The sequence below is a fragment of the Rhinoderma darwinii genome, chromosome 2 (genome assembly GCF_050947455.1).
Source record: "Rhinoderma darwinii isolate aRhiDar2 chromosome 2, aRhiDar2.hap1, whole genome shotgun sequence".
NCBI classification, from domain to species: Eukaryota; Metazoa; Chordata; class Amphibia; order Anura; family Rhinodermatidae; genus Rhinoderma; species Rhinoderma darwinii.
The window spans coordinates 286959905-286977364 of NC_134688.1; the positions used below are offsets into that span (position 1 = coordinate 286959905).

At 43.0% G+C, this 17460-nt stretch overlaps 1 protein-coding gene across 3 annotated transcripts in view; it reads right to left on the bottom strand.

The window, feature by feature from the left end:
• Positions 1-261: 261 nt before the first annotated feature.
• The window catches only part of CTPS1 (CTP synthase 1), a 59328-nt gene continuing 42129 nt past the window's right edge, over positions 262-17460 (bottom strand). For all 3 annotated transcript variants that reach the window (XM_075853401.1, XM_075853400.1, XM_075853402.1), the window contains 10 exons: positions 15873-15961; positions 11378-11472; positions 11214-11276; positions 10997-11040; positions 9610-9706; positions 8195-8250; positions 7742-7838; positions 7119-7263; positions 6392-6482; positions 262-808 (listed from right to left, as the gene is read on the bottom strand). In XM_075853401.1, the coding sequence (XP_075709516.1) occupies positions 6398-6482; positions 7119-7263; positions 7742-7838; positions 8195-8250; positions 9610-9706; positions 10997-11040; positions 11214-11276; positions 11378-11472; positions 15873-15961 (771 nt within the window). In that variant the 3' untranslated portion in view covers positions 262-808; positions 6392-6397. The remainder of the gene's footprint in view (positions 809-6391; positions 6483-7118; positions 7264-7741; positions 7839-8194; positions 8251-9609; positions 9707-10996; positions 11041-11213; positions 11277-11377; positions 11473-15872; positions 15962-17460) is intronic.

Genomic DNA, 17460 nt, shown 5'->3' on the forward strand with positions numbered 1-17460 from the left:
AAAACGAATAAAATAGCTTGGTCATAAGGGCCTAAAATAGGCTGGTCACTAAGGGGTTAAATGGAATTGTCTAAATTTACCATAAACACTATCAATCATTACCAAATCCCGTGGGAGCATGCTCTATAGCTTATGTGGCGCTTCACGGCTTCTCTAAGCCCAAATTCACAGAGTTTAGCTTGTTGCAGTTTTTTATGTTTTAAATAGCCAATCCTAAAAAGACGGATTTAAACGGAACCTAAAAAACAAACAAACGTCAAGACCCATTAGAAAGCAGCTTTATTAGTGACACATCACAGTGCAACCAAAACGGCAGACAGAAGAGCGTTCTGCTAGGCTTGACAGCTATATATACACACTTTCTCCTGAGAACCTCCTATTCTTCTCAAGTATATAATGTCTTAAGCTGGCATCATGTAGAAGTTCGAAGATGTAACATCACTATGAAACAAGATGTTTTGGGCATCGAACCGGTTGACATGAATGACTGCTAAACTTGTTGCTACCACATTGCTGCCCAGGTGAAGGTGTCAGCGGTCATGAACCCATGCCTGTCATCATTAAAAAGTAACATAATTCATTATTGCTTCATTATGCAGCCAAAGAATATTGTGGAAAATGATCCTAAGGAACTGGTTTTGTCTTGTGCAGCAAGACGGTGCTGAAGCGCTCCATGGTAAAGAGACAGGACGAGGGGTAATACTGGTAAAACTAAATTATTGAATACAATGGCTGTACAAAAAAAAAAACAAGGCGCATAGAAGTTTCTTCTTCGGCACCGGATGTCCAGTCTGTAAGCAGTCGCCTCCTGCAGAGTAGAGGAGATGTTAGCCTTACCAACGCAACATTGCAAAACATCTATTCTAGTCAGTGTTTCTATAACATAAAAGGCATTAAATGTACAGTCTACATGAGCCTACAAAACAGTCTGCACTGTCTCCACGACTTTATCATGTGCATGAAATGCCCAAGGTTATCTTTGGGAGAGGATCCAACAAGATTGCTGAGATGTATAACAAAAATGCATAACTAACTGCTGCACATTGTTTTTTAGGCTTGGGCTCCACAGCGTCACCTGTAAGCTTAAAGAGGCTCTGTCACCACATTATAAGTGTCCCTTCTCCTACATAAGGAGATCGGTGCTATAATGTAGGTGACATTAATGCTTTTTATTTTAAAAAACGATCTGTTTTCACCACTTTTATTAGCGATTGTAGCTTTATGCAAATGAGTTTCTCAATGGACAACTGGGCGTGTTTTACTATGGACCAAGTGGGCGTTGTACAGAGGAGTGTATGACGCTGACCAATCCGCATCACACACACTTCTCTCCATTCATTCATCCTTTTAGATCAGTATGTGCTGTCTTATACGAACACATTAACGATACTGAAGTGTTTAGACAGTGAATAGAGATTCCACGGGATGTCTATTCACAATCCCGACACTTCGTTAATGTTTCTGTGGTAGATACAGCGGAGCAAGCGTAATCTCGCGAGATCACGCGGTAAATGAGAGGTTACAGCGAGATTACGCTGGCTCTGCTGTAACTACCACAGAAACATAAGACAGCACATACTGATCTAAAATGATCCCTATGCGCTGAGTAAATGAATGGAGAGGAGTGCATGATGCTGATTGGTCAGCGTCATACACTCCTCTGTACAACGCCCACTTGGTCAATAGTACAATACGCCCAGTTGTCCATTAAGAAACTCATTAGCGTAAAGCTAAAATCGCTAATAAAGTGGTGAAAAAATAAAAAGCACTGCTGTCACCTACATTATAGCGCCGATCTCCTACAGTGAAGGAAATAAGTATTTGATCCCTTGCTGATTTTGTAAGTTTGTCCACTGTCAAAGACATGAACAGTCTAGAATTTTTAGGCTAGGTTAATTTTACCAGTGAGAGATAGATTATATTTAAAAAAAAAAAAACAGAAAAATCACATTGTCAAAATGATATATATTTATTTGCATTTTGCACAGAGAAATAAGTATTTGATCCCTTTGGCAAACAAGACTTAATACTTTGTGGCAAAACCCTTGTTGGCAAGCACAGCAGTCAGACGTTTTTTGTAGTTGATGATGAGGTTTGCACACATGTTAGATGGAATTTTGGCCCACTCCTCTTTGCAAATCATCTGTAAATCATTAAGATTTTGAGGCTGTCGCTTGGTAACTCGGATCTTCAGCTCCCTCCATAAGTTTTCGATGGGATTAAGGTCTGGAGACTGGCTAGGCCACTCCATGACCTTAATGTGCTTCTTTTTGAGCCACTCCTTTCTTGCCTTGGCTGTATGTTTCGGGTCATTGTCGTGCTGGAAGACCCAGCCACGAGCCATTTTTAATGTCCTGGTGGAGGGAAGGAGGTTGTCACTCAGGATTTGACGGTACATGGCTCCATCCATTCTCCCATTGATGCGGTGAAGTAGTCCTGTGCCCTTAGCAGAGAAACACACCCAAAACCTAATGTTTGCACCTCCATGCTTGACAGTGGGGATGGTGTTCTTTGGGTCATAGGCAGCATTTCTCTTCCTCCAAACACGGCGAGTTGAGTTAATACCAAAGAGCTCAATTTTAGTCTCATCTGACCACAGCACCTTCTCCCAATCACTCTCAGAATCATCCAGATGTTCATTTGCAAACTTCGGACTGGCCTGTACATGTGCCTTCTTGAGCAGGGGGACCTTGCGGGCACTGCAGGATTTTAATCCATTATGGCGTAATGTGTTACCAATGGTTTTCTTGGTGACTGTGGTCCCAGCTGCCTTGAGATCATTAACAAGTTCCCCCCGTGTAGTTTTCGGCTGAGCGCTCACCTTCCTCAGAATCAAGGATACCCCACGAGGTGAGATTTTGCATGGAGCCCCAGATCGTTGTCGATTGACAGTCATTTTGTATGTCTTCCATTTTCTTACTATTGCACCAACAGTTGTCTCCTTCTCACCCAGCGTCTTACTTATGGTTTTGTAGCCCATTCCATGCTTGTGCAGGTCTATGATCTTGTCCCTGACATCCTTAGAAAGCTCTTTGGTCTTGCCCATGTTGTAGAGGTTAGAGTCAGACTGATTAATTGAGTCTGTGGACAGGAGTCTTTTATACAGGTGACCATGTAAGAGCTGTCTATAATGCAGGCACCAAGTTGATTTGGAGCGTGTAACTGGTCTGGAGGAGGCTGAACTCTTAATGGTTGGTAGGGGATCAAATACTTCTTTCTCTGTGCACAATGCAAATAAATATATATAATTTTGACTATGTGATTCTGTATTTTTTTTTTATATAATCTATCTCTCACTGGTAAAATTAACCTAGCCTAAAAATTCTAGACTGTTCATGACTTTGACAGTGGGCAAACTTACAAAATCAGCAAGGGATCAAATACTTATTTCCTTCACTGTATGTAGGAGACAGGACACTTATAATGTGGTGACAGAGCCTCTTTAACAAAGGAAAGAGATTCCACAGCACTGGACCACCAAGGGGTGCACGCCTCTACAGGATCTGGTCCACGGTCCCCAATAATCGGACAACCAAGAATGGACAAGGAGGCAGCACTTCCAAAAATAGAACAGCCTTTAATCACCCATGCGACTCAGTCCAACAGGACCTTTCTCAAGCATAGTGAACACATCAAAACACAAGTATTTAAGAACTCCGAGTCAATTGACAATAAAACAGTGATCAAGTAAAAAAACACCATATATCTATACAAAAAGTTGCAAATAGTTCAATCTAAAATTACAAACATGAATAAAGGTGAAAAAGTATGTAAATACAGCATTAAAGGGACTGGTACAGACAATAAGCAGTCCAAATCATCTGCAGGAAGCGGATGGACATGCTCCTCATGTAATTCCGACGTCCCTGTATCCCAACTACGCATGTCTCACATGTGAATAGAGAGACATGTCTAATGAATCAGTACTTTGCAAAATCCTGCAAGATTACGCTGTGTAATTCCCACGCATGCGCAGTATGACACTAACCGTGGTTTCCATTGCCCAGGAGCCTGGACCTCAAAAAGATAGGACAGGTCTTATTACGGCTGCATTTTGCAGTTCATAAAAATGAATGCACATGGCCATGTGCACGGCACGCGATTTGCGGGCGGCCTGCGGGTGACACTCCGCGGTCGTCCGAGCCGCAAATCACGGCCGTGTACACCACTAGGGTCGTGTGCATGAGGCCTAAGTGTAGAAGAGCAGTAAAGAAAAAAAAAAAAAAAAGAGCCAACAATTAGGACATGTATAAGTATAATTGAATCATTCATTGAAAGCGGCTTGTTCAAAATAATAGCAGTGAGGGGTTAAATTGGTGAAGTCATTTATTCTGTGGAACAGGTGTCAATTTTAGCCCTTATTTAACACCTTAACGACCGCCCAACGTCTTTTGACGGCAGGCGGTGCATGTGCTTAGTCTAGAGCAACGTCTTTTGGTGTCGCTATGAAGAGGCTGATGAGCGCGGCTGATGAGCGCTCCCTCTAAGCAGGAGCTGTAACTAACAGCTCCTGATCTTAGAGGAGCCTGCCGAATACAGCTGGGGTCGGAAAACATTCTGACTCCAGCTGTTTAACCCTTTGATCGCCACGGTCCGTGACCGTGGCAAGATCAAAGGGAACTCCCCGCTTTGATCTAGTCATCAGAAACCCGGTGACGTGATCAAACACCCGAGAATCCCTCTACAGTCAGCCCTGGGGACCTGCAAAGGACCCCAGGGCTGTCTGTTCAGTAAGCCTGCTGTTCAGGGCACACTATGTGCTGCCCTAACAGCAGCCTATGTCATAGTGACAGTGTAAGGAGTATGATAATACATTAGAAGCAAAAAATAAAAGTTAAATAAAGTTATCCCTCAATGGCCGCAGGTGAAAAATGCGGCAAACGACGTGCAAGCAGATGAAATTTTAAGGCAGAATTTCTGCCAGCAAAAAAACGCAACACAGCCTAATATTCACTTTTCTTTCTGTAAAGGATTAACACCTTCCCGACCGCCCACTGTCTTTTGACGTCAGGCGGTGCGGGTGCTTAGTCTACAGAGACGTCTTTTGGCGTCGCTGCAGGAGAGGCTGATGAGCGCTCGTGTGAGCACTCATCCTCTAAGCAGGAGCTGTTACTAACAGCTCCTGATCTTAGAGCAGCCTCCTGAACACAGCTGGGGTCGACAAACATTCGGACCCCAGCTGTTTAACCCTTTGATTACCGCGGTCCGACTGCGGCATGATCAAAGGGAATTCCCCTCTTTGATCGCATCACCGGGATTCCAGTGATGCGATCAAACACTGGGGAATCCCTCTGCAGTCAGCCCTGGGGACCTACAAAGGACCCCAGGGCTGTCTGTTTCGTGTGCCTGCTGTGCTGCCCGATCAGCAGCTTGTGTCATAATGACACAGTGTAATGTATTAGCATACAGAAGTATGCTAATACATTGCAAGTAAAAAATAAAAGTTACAAATAAAGTTATCCCTTGACGGGATTAAAAAAAAAAAAAAGTAACAAAAACAAATAAATACATAAAAAAAGTCCCAAAAAGAGTATTTATTTTGCATTAAATACATTTTATTGCCCCTACACTAAATAAAAACAAAAAACCTACGCATATTAGGTATCTACACGACCGTAATAACCTGAAGAATTAATCTAATGGGTTATTTAGCGTGAAACGTGAACGGGATAAAAAATAAACAAAAGAAAACTATTCCGAGAATCGCTTTTTCCTATATTCACGCCGTAAAAAAAATTTTTTTTACCCCCAAACTGTGGGGGGGGGGGGGGAAACAAAACTATTTCTCTCGCATAAAACAAGGCCTCATACAGTCACATCAATGAAAAAATAAAAACGTTATGGCTGCTGAAACGCAGAGAGGCAAAAACAGAAAAATTGAGCTGGTCATTAAGGTCTTTTCAGGCCCGGTCATTGGGGGGTTAACACAAACTGGATACATTTTGTTATTGTTTTGATTTGGAATTGAATGTGTAGTATTTCCAGCGCATTTGCATTTATGCAAATAAAAAATAATGATTTTGCACTTTGCTAATTTTTTTTTTATTTTTTTTTTAACACTACTGTACTTTCTTTTGTTATTTTACTTGAGCAGCAGCCAGTCTAATACATAATAGAAGTTGTCATTACCAAGTCGTATACATATGAAACTGCTAATACTACTGCTGCCGTTAATGTCATAAATGTTGGGGGGGGGGGTGGGATGCCAAATATCCAATGAAACAATGTCTATACGGATTAGGGAGGACTTCCGCTCAGGTGTACCGGGTTGGGGTGGGGGCTTATGATATGTATCTTGTGTATTTTTCTTACTTCCTGTACTTGTAATGTGAAAAATGTAAAACTTCTTCGTTGTAATACAAAGTTACTTGATTTAAGAAGTTGTCATTACCTAGCATCAGTCATGATTTATCATTGATAATTTGAGTTCTGCAATTTCTGTGTCTGGAGAACTGCTCCCACTTCGGTCGCTGTACGTATCTCTGAAATACAAACGGCAATCGTATTTCAATTCTTACGGATGATCAATGTTAAGGTTTATATGTTCTAAATGCTGAGGGCACTGTAGATGGTGCTGTACATTCCTTATTACTACATCACTAAATCCTTGCTCAGCAAAGTGTCACAGAAAAACTATAATATAGTATAGTAAAAAGTAGAAAAGATCCACGGCACTCGCCTTTCAGTAGAATTTTCATTTAATGTTGCGGTAGGCAAACAAAGGCAGTATGGATGTGGAGCACAAGCCTACGGCCGTTTCTCATGTACCCACGCTTTGTCAAAGCCTCGATAAAGCATGGGCACACGCAAAACGGCCGTAGGGTGCGCCACATCCATACTGGCTTAATTTGCCTACCGCAACATTAAATGAAAATTCTACTGAATCGCGAGTGCCACGGATTTTTTCTACTTTTTATCATTATACCTGTGCTTCTCTGATCACACCACTGAGCAACACCGTTTGTGGATTCAATTGAACCCGTTTAGACCTGTGGGGTCATCTGATTGAGACTTGTAGTGCTCCAAGAGCCAAAGCAGTGCCGATCTTTTTCTCACTTTGAACATTTGCTCAAATATAATATATCTCTATTATGAAAGGCTCTTTTTCTAAATCTCACCTGGGGGATTGCCGGCATCCTCTTTCAATATACTGAGATAACCTTCCTGAAGAAGCCAGAAGTAGACCAAAATACGGAGGGGAGGGTTTGATGGGACGGGATGTGAATTCTGGGTGATACTGAACACCAACAAAATATGGGTGGTCTACAATACAAAAGATGAGCATTTAATAAGATACTAGAAAGTAATTCTATCAAAGTCAAATTTCATACTGCACAATTTTAAAGTTAAGGTAATATTTTACACTCCAAAATATAATTTTTGGATAGGTTATAAAGTGCTGCCACTTCATGGTTTAGCCAAACACATATACTTTTTCTTTTAGGTCCATACACTGTCCTCTTCTCATCTCTAAGGAGAGTCATGCAAAGCCAATCACAGCAGAAGGGGCCAAGTGCTCATCTGATCGCTTCTGCACATTCTTTGTTTCAGCTATCGTGGGGATCCCACGGCCCAGACCCACACTGATCAAAACGTCTGATATGCCACAAAAAAAGTGTTTTCAAACAACAATACTCTTTTTTGTTTTCACAGAAGCAGCTGTATGTGCTATAATGTAGATCAACCCCATGTGAGTGGAGCTGCAATAATGACACATTACAAGCCAAACGTATGTACTTACCTTCTAATTCTACAACCTCCATCCTTTCTCCTTCAGTATCCTGACCCACAAAGTGCAGACCTCGAGTCTCTAGCTCTTGTCTAAGTTCTGGATTGACCTTACAAAAACAGGGAAAAAAAAAGAAGAAAGTTAACCTTTAATTCCACCTTTAATAACCGCAAAGTAAAGTGAAGACAAAATTAACGTAAGGCCAGTTTTAGACAAGCGTAATGCGGGCCCATTTTTGTGCCTGTATTACGCCTGCAAATCCCGGCCTGGATCTCTGATGCTGTTACACCCGTGGTCGGGCCAGGAATTTCTGGAATAATATATTATATATAAATTTAGAATTCTACCTTTTAGTAAGACATGTAAGAAGGCTTGGGAAATATAACTAAAAGAAAAAAAATGAGCAAAATGGCAACTAAAAGTTAAATATAACCCAGTGATGAATATAAAGGGTAAGACTAGTACCTCATATCTGTGCCGATGTCTTTCTTCTACAAACTCCTGGTCACCATACAGTTTCCCTAGAGTAACAAAAGGAAATATGAAAACACTCGCGATATCATGACCATCCTTATACACTTCAATGATGAATAACTTGTAGTTTATCATTAGTAATATTAGGTTCGAATTTAATTTGCTTGATATCATGACCCAAGAGAAATTACTACATAAATATTGTACAATAAAATACCCAAAACTACGACACCATGAAACGCATAGAGTATGCCATCATCTACAGCAGGGGTCTGTCATCTGCGGCCCGCGGGACGCAGAGCCGCTAGAATCGGCTCTGCTCCGAGAATCTGGAATTCCCTGACATCGCTGTCCATATATGAACAGCGATGTCTGGGGCTTCCCCAGAGCCGGAGTCCCGGGGCAGAGCGCTAGTACAGGCTCTGCTCCGGGACTCTCTGGAATTCCCTGACATCGCTGCCCATATATGGAGTGTGTCAGGGTCTTCCCCAGAGCGGAGTCCCGGGCAGAGCGCTAGTATAGGCTCTGCTCTGGGGAAGCCTCTGACATCGCTGTCCATACATCGACAATGATGTCAGGGGCTTCCCCAGAGCAGGAGTCCCAGTGATGTCAGGAGCACAGCTGGAGTCCCAGGAAGAGCCTACTAGCGCTCTGCCCGGGACTCCAGTTCTGGGGTTGCCCCTGACTTCTCTGTCCATATATGGACAGTGATGTCAGGAGCAGAGGTGGAATCCCAGGCTGCACTCACAACTCTACTATTATATCATGTACTTTACTCAAGTCACATCCAGAGCTGCACTCACAACTCTACTGCAAGATCAGTAGATGCAGATGCAAACATCTTGTCTTATACTCCCAACAAATCCAGAGCTGCAGTCACAACTCTACTGTAGTTTGAGTGCTAGAAGCGGCTCTGCTCCGGGACTCCAGCTCTGGGCAAGACCCCGAGGGCACTGCGGCAGCGCCCTCCGAGGGCGCTGCGGCAGCGCCCGCCGAGGGCACGCCCAATCTTGACATGTGTGTCTGCCAAACGCTGCTAACTGAGCCGCCGGACTGTATTTAGCGACACTTAAGCTGGATTGTTGAAATAAGCGCGTGGAGAAATATCTCAAATTTTAAACCTAGCGCTATTATTATAGTAATGTAGTAGTATTGTTATTGTAGTTCAAATAACTGATTAATAATAATTTTGTATTGTATCAAATTTGAAAGTAATGCGGCCCGTCAACTTCCCATTTTTTCTATATGCGGCCCACTTACCCGGCCGAGTTTGAGACCCCTGATCTACAGCAACATTATTTAACATCAACGTAAGATACCAACAGAGAATACCTAGACACACAAAATAAAGATTACACAGTAGTGATCAGGTACAAGGCAGAACATTAGTACAGTGACAAACATACTCAAGATGGAATTCTGTGAGCGGAAGATTGTTCTCCTCTTTCCCAATCTCATCGTTCCTCCCATCTGACCTGGGTTGTGTTCAGGCATGTCAATCACCTGTAAAAGTCCAAGCGGAGCATCAAGAGGGGATAAAAAGGCCATCTCAAGAGATAAGATTATAATATGTAAGCGCCACTGAGCAACAAAGAATGGAAAGCAAGATTCAATTATATCTCTTGATATAATACAGAAATACTGGTTATAAATATTTAGCATTTTTGACCAGCGATCAGATTTGATTTTTGCCTCAAAGTTTTCCAGAAAAAGAAAATGAATAAACATTTATGCAGATTTTTATATATTTGTAAAACAAATAGAATAATAAATGTGTGCGTCACATTTTGCGATCAGTGCAGTGGACCAATTAATGCACGATGTCCTACTGACTCCATTGTCTGCTTCTATAGCCGTATAACAGCAGTGAAACATCATTTTACAGTTTAAATATAAAGCATACAGCTGGTCGCCATGTGTCCGGCTTCTCTAAAACCCGAAGATCAGCTGTTATTGACAGGGGAAAGCCCTGTATGACTAAACATTCCCTTCGGTGGCCGCTGCAAGGACAGACCGGAGCTGCTTTGTTAGAGTGGTTCTCTGTTTTGTCTAATAAACAGGGGGCCCCAAACATGAGAAGCCCCTCTATGACGACCATATTTCCTAATCATTTATTAAGACAACCCCTCTCTAAATGCCCTAACAAAATGTATCATTTAAAATCACATGGTTAACTTTTTCATGTGGGAATTGGCTTAAAGTGAATGTCCAAGCTTACCAATATACTTTTTTTTAAAAAAATCTATAAATAGGTTCAAATTCTGTGTGGATTAATTTCTTAATTACGGTCAGTTTTTCTGACACAGAGCTCCAAATCCACAGATGTACGGTATATAGATTGAACACAGTAAGCTTCCCCATAATGGTGGCGGAAGGCTGCTAGAATGTGGTCTTTTTAAACTTTCTCTGTCTATGCAGGGGATTTGGAGCTCTTTATCAGAAAAAAAGTAGTGCCAAATGTTATAAGATTTATTAAAGACATTAATTCAGAAATTTGGACCTAAAGAGGACAGGATGATAAAAGATGAACATTAAAAATGGTGTACCCAAACAGCACAGCTGTTTCCGTAACACTCCTAGGAATGAATAGACCGAGGCACGCACATGTGCAGCCACCTCTATTCATGCCACACCTGGATGCGCCACCCGTCTAACCAGGTGGGACTGGGGTCAGTAGACCCCTGCTCTGGAGATGGGACCCGCATACAGACATTTATAGCATATATCATGCATATGCCATAAATGTTTCAGTTGGGAATACCCATTTAAAGTAGTATCAGACTTCATACTTACTACTGGATGACTGGTTTGAGGACTAAACTCTGTAGAATTGGCATCTGTTAAAGAAAACATACGTAGAAATCGAAAACGTGCATTTGCTTTTGTATTAATTCACACCAAAAGAAATAACTTCCATACCAAGAAGGATCTTCAAACCCTATATAATTCCCTCCTCCCCGTTCAAAGAATTTTTGCTCACATACATTGTTGTGTTGAACAAAAGATTTACCTTTCCAGTCTAGTACTTCTCTGGCAAATTCAACAACAGCCAATTGCATCCCCAGACACACACCTGCAACAAGATATTGTACCATGAAACCACAGAGAGCCTACAAATGCTTGGAAATTGCTTGCCATCTCAATGACAGAATTTCTGTAACAGTCACATCTCACCCAAAAATGGCTTCTTCTGTTTGCGTGCCCAGGATATGGCCTGAATTTTGCCCTCTGTCCCTCGTACACCAAACCCTCCAGGTACCAGTATGCCGCTAAAGAAAAAGATCAGAAAGAATATACATATAAAATGCGGTATATATATATATATATATATATATATATATATATATATATATATATATATATATATATATACACACACACATATATATATAATTTATTTTTTTATTATTATTATATATGAAATAAGCAGTGCCAGAGAGCCACTTATCCCTGTACTATTGAAAAGGGGTAATCGGGTTCTGAAAGCATTTAAAACTACATTTCTAAATAATCATTGCACACCTTGCAGTGACTAACACAATGTGTGCATTAGATGTTTTGCACCTAGTGGCAACAAGGACTGTGAAAGTCAGTCAGCGCAGTTTTTAACAAAAACATCAAATCATTGGATTTTTATTACTTCCCATAAAATCCTTTTCTGTCACACACATTGGGGGATTGCAAAAATTACCTTGGGTATTGCTACTGCCACTAGGAGGTGGACACCAAGTAGAAAAGCGTCAGCTCCTCCCACCAGCTACACTCCTTCCTGCAGACACGGAGCTAAACTAATTTTGTACATAAGCAGTAGGTGTAGAGAATGTAACCGATACAACCAGCAATTAAAACTACAAGAACCATATGAGAACCCAAGGAAAAAGACGTCCTTGGAGAAAAATGGTCGGAATACTCGAAAAGGTAAAAACGTGGATGGGTGCATTTTCCCCTGATGAATGTGACGAGAAAATGATTTTCAACCAAAAAAGACGACCGATTGCTCTTTCACCGGTCCGCCATGCTGACCAATGGCATCGGATTATGGTAACCTTGGATGCCGCCAGACCCTGCCTGGGACCCTCTGGAACTAGAAAGAGTCCCAGCAGCGGAACGTAGAAGCTTCAGAAGGAGAAGTCCACAATGCACGAACCACATTCAAACTTGTGGAGAGTCCATTGGGTAGAAAAGGGACCATGCGGCGTACCACTTTGTCTTGGTGTATCACCATGAATGGAGATCAAGATAGGGTCAACAGTTTAAAGACATGCTTAATGTAAGAGACAGCTACCAGCAAAGAGGAATGCCTTTTAGAGGCTCAAAAGGGGAAGACTACAGAGCATGAAGGACCAGGCCATTGGCTGACCGTAGGGAGGCACATCATGTGCCACCTCTAGGAGAAAAATATGGACAGCCGATTTATCTGCCAAGAGGCGCTGGAAAATGGAGGATAGAGCTTAAACCGAATTCTTGAGGGAGCCAAGACCTGAAGGAAGGAAAGTAAGCGAGAGAGGGAAAACTACAATCAGCAATTTAATAGTCTACTCCTGGGATATCCACTGCCGAAAGGGCTGAAACCTGTGCTTTGTCCACCTTTGCATGCCAGTCATGTTGGACATGGCCGCAGGTCTTGTCCTGATGTTTTATGTAGGCGACTGCCATCAAGTTGTCGTCTTTCTGAACCCTTGTGGGATTACCCACCAGGACATGGGTCTAGTGTCAGAGGAACAGAAGCAAGTTGCAGGACATTGATCAGGAGTGGGCAAAAGGGAGAAAGCGATGCAGCACTTCAGAAATACAAATAAGAGCTTTATCCACCCAATGTGAATAAAGCTCTTATTTGTATTTTGGAAGTGCTGCCTCGCTTTCTTCTTTTTGCCTACTCCAAGGGACTTTGGAGAAGAGTAGCCACCGCTAAATAGAACGACAGACGGACAGAGGCAGGAGCATGGTGTGATCCAGAGAAACTGTGAATTTATTCCCACAAGACAGCACCACTCACTGAAGAGGGCGAGTGTGGAACTGGGCGTAAGGAATCGCCCCAAAAGAGGAGACAATTAGTCCCATCTTCATGCAATGAAAAATTGGGAATGGACAGTGTCACTGAAGAGACCACACATTCTGCTAGAGATTGGAAAGTCCTTCCATTGGGAAAAGGATCCTGGCCTGAGCGGTGTCAAAACGCACCAAAAGGAGGAGAGAGAAGATTGATTTTGTCCAGGGTGATTTGAAGGCTTTCCAAACTGGCCAACCTGAATGGCGCTTTTATCAGGATGTTGTCCAAGTAGAGGATGGCAACCCCAGCCAGAGAGTGAAGAAGGGCCATAACAGAGGATCAGACCTCTGTAAAGACCCATGGGGCCATTGTTAACAAGGGAAGACACAAATTAGTAGAAGCTCAATTGGATTGCAAAGTGAAGGAACTGTGGTGGGATTCGCAGATAAGAACGTGATGGTACGCATCCTCAGTGTATACTGGCAAGAGAAACTCACTTTGTTCCATCAATGCAATTTCATGTACTGGTTTAGACGCTTCTGAGCCAGGACTGGTCGTATTGTTTCTTCCTTTTGGTTGACCATAAAGAGGTTTCAAAAAAATAAAAAATAAAAAAAAGCCTTCCTATAGAGGGACTTGTACTATTACCACTGGGAGAAAAGAGTTTTGTCAGACGGAAGGGGAGTTTGTGGGTACGAAGTGTGGGCATAGAAGAAAAATCCATTTTGTAGCCCATGGTAATTCACGTACCCATTCCTCTGGCACGTTGGAGAGCCTTACGTTCCCGAAAGTGGACCTCACTCGGGCTGACTCCGATGGGGACCGAAGTTCATGCACTATCGGACTTGTTTGAGAAGGCCTTGGAAGCCTGGGGACGAGGGAGTCAGGAGAAAACGCAGATTAAAGGAAGGCTACTTCCTTTAGTCTTGTAGGTTTTGCTTTCAATAAGGCTTGAGAAGCAGCGAAAGGATCAAGACCGACTACTTCCCTTTCGGGGTGGTTGGGGGGGGGGGGAGGGGTAGAACAAGAAGACATGTCTTGAGTGCGCTTACCAACTGTGGCTTCAGAACTTAGAACATACAGGCGGCTGCAAAATAGACAATGGGACAGCTGTTCGAGATGTTTTTAGATACTGTGTCTGCAGACCAGCATTTTAGCCAGGGCGTCCAGCAAATGGCTACATAGACCGACAAATGGGCAATAAATCAAGGAGGCCTTGTGTGTACTTTCCTGCATGGGAGATTTGTTGAGTGATCTCAGTCAGTTCAGTTGGACTACTGGAAAGTATACTGAGACAGAGCGGATTTGACCATTTGGTGGCGGCTCTGCATACGCAAGAGGAGGCAAATATTGGCCGATCCTGCTGCCTGAAGATTTTGCAAAGAATTCCATTTTCCTGTCTGGCCAGTCGAGAGACTGGAGGGTCTACTGCCAGGGAAGAGAAGCATTTTTCACTGAGTCGTCTGGGGAATGGATACGTGACTTCCATGCTTTTTTTTGGGCTCTGTAAAGTGCCTATCTGGAAAGTTCCACGCTTTAGAACAGGGGTGGGGGAAGCGAATTTCTGCCAAGGTCCATTTGGATATTTACAACATCATTCGCAGGCCCTACAAAATCATCAACTTAAAAATTTGCCTGCTATATTTGGTCAAACATTTAATTAACTCACCCCTAATGTAATGGCTGGAACTGCTTCTCTTTGGTGAGGCGTCTGATGTTCGCTGGGATTGGTGATGTTGCTACTGCCATCAGTCTGGAGCGGTCGACTCTTTGGTAAGTTTTGAAAAGAACTGCTCGCAGCAGTAAGTTGTTCCGACTTACTTAAAAGGGTTTGTAGTGAATGGCAGTTACAGAAGCAGCGTAGCATGCGAGTTACGCGGTTTTCGTAACTACTATTCAGTTCTATGGGATTTACGGAAACAGACTAGCTCTGCAAGCTATGCTGTTTTCTTCTTCATGGTCGGAAATCACAAGCTTCAGCCACAACACAAAGAGGTAGAACAGGGTTTAGGGGGCCCCATTCTAGAGATAGATCTTTGGAGGGCAAAGCCGTCCAATATCAGAAGAGCTGGATCCTCAGAAGCAGAATGGATGCTGGTGCCTGTGCTGGAGAAGAGGAGGACACACAGGAAACCGTATCTTTGGGGGGGGGGGGGGGGGGTCCTATATGTAGGTCCCAGTCATCCAGCAGAGTCATCCTTCAGCGTGTCTCCCCTTGGAGAGAGGTTAAAGGAAAATAGTGTGAGCCCCTATATGCTGGTGGGCCACAGAGGATTAGAGAGTGCGCTGTGCCTCCTTTTCTTCTAAAGGTAGAAAAGGCAACAACTAGGTTAGGCCACGCTGGGTTCCCTCCTCTTGTTGGAGTAACAGAGAGATCTAGTCAACCCAGTATTCCCAACCTAAAGGGGAGAAGAAATTTTTTTACCTGCTCAGCAAGTAGGTCTTCCTGCTACAGGCATGAAGCTAAACCCTTTTTACTTAGAGCAGCTGCTTGCCACTAAGAGACTAATCTCTGTGTCGACCATTGACATTGAAGAGATATAAAATAAAGCAAAAGAAAGATGAGAAACATATTAAACAGCCAGTGCGTCTTCCAGAACACTTCAGACAAAACAGCACAAAAATACCCAGATATAGCTTTCTTGCCAGATCCTGAATACATTTCTGGATTTTCCTTACTCAGAGCTGCAGAGTTTCTGCCAGGCTTCATGGTACCGCACAGGCTCCTGCTGCAGAGTGCTGGGCTCCAAATCAGCAGAGTCTATATACTGCCAAAATAAACATAAAATGGGTTACTTAACAATAAAAAAAATATATATTACACATTTTTTTTTTTTACAACCACCACTACTACCTTAAAGGGGTATTCCCATTTTAGACATTTATGGCTTATCCACAAGATATTCCATAATTGTCTGATAGATGCAGGTTCCAGAGGCCGGACCGACGCCTATCTCCAGAGCGGAAGTCCCCCAACGCATTTAGGCAACAAAACAATGGATAGGTTGCTGGGAATTATAGAAACAGAGGGGGGTACACCCCCTCAGAACCCCCCCCCCACCCTCTATGAGCGTAAATGGAGAGCTGCTCTGTAAGAGCACCTCCTGCTCTTGCCAGATGCAGCTTCTTCCAAGGATAGCACTTGATCTGCAAGGGTTACAGAAGTCGGACCCGCAGCAATCAGCTTCTTTTAAAAAATGGGTCATCTTGGTGAGCAACCACTTACAGACCTACGTACGAAGTAAAACCTAGGTTCTCATTGAGCACCATTTATCGGGAAGAGAGCAATACATTCTAAGAATAATGCTCTCTCCTGGGCAAGCAACAACTTCCTGCATAGAGACTGGGAGGCAGCTGTCCAGGATTAAGTACAACCACTGGGCTGTTAACCAAAGCCTGTCTATAATCAAACAAATGCGCTTAGAAATATTCTACACATCGTCAATTTTGAAATATATATCTATCCTTCACAAATCCAATCAGATAATTAGTTCTGTTCTCGCTTACAACCTTAAAGGAACAGTGTCATGGCAAATAATTTTTTTTATATGTTAAAGATGTTAGTGCTTTAATAAAAACGTTTTTATTCATTTGTGTGTTTGTGTTTTACTGTTTCTTATTTTTACACTTTTTCTTCCCTATGGGGGCTGCCATTTTTTGTTCCATTTCTGTGTGTGTCGATTAACGACACACACAGACATGGAGTACGGCAGCCACAGTCCCATAGGGACTGTGAACGGCTCCCGTCCCATTCACGTCCGTGTACGGCGTCTGTGTGGGAACTGCGCATGCGCCGCTCCCACACAGTCCTATTCGAAATTGGCGCCGTCCGGCGCCATTTTCCTGTGGACCGGAAGTCGCGGCCGGACTGTAATCTTACTACTTCCGGTCGCGGCTTCCGGACTTGTGCACATGGAACAGCGGCAGCAAAGGGAGCGGACGGGCCGGAGGGAGCCGCGGCGGCAGGAGCAGGTAAGACATTTCAATGTATGTTAGTGTTTGTGTGTGTTTACTACTGTATGTAAACCTACTACACTGTGGGTTACCTCAAAAAATGGCGACACACAGTGTAGGAGGTTAAACCTTTCAAACCCCTCGTTTATCCCGGCACTAGCCAGGATAAAGGAGGGGGGGATGCTGAGAGCTCACTAGAGCGAGGGCTTTTAACCCAATGTTGCAATGCTGCAATTTTGGGAACTAGCTCCATCTAGTGACCAAAAATGGGTAGTATTATAAATTAGAATTAATTTATAATATTTCCTGACTA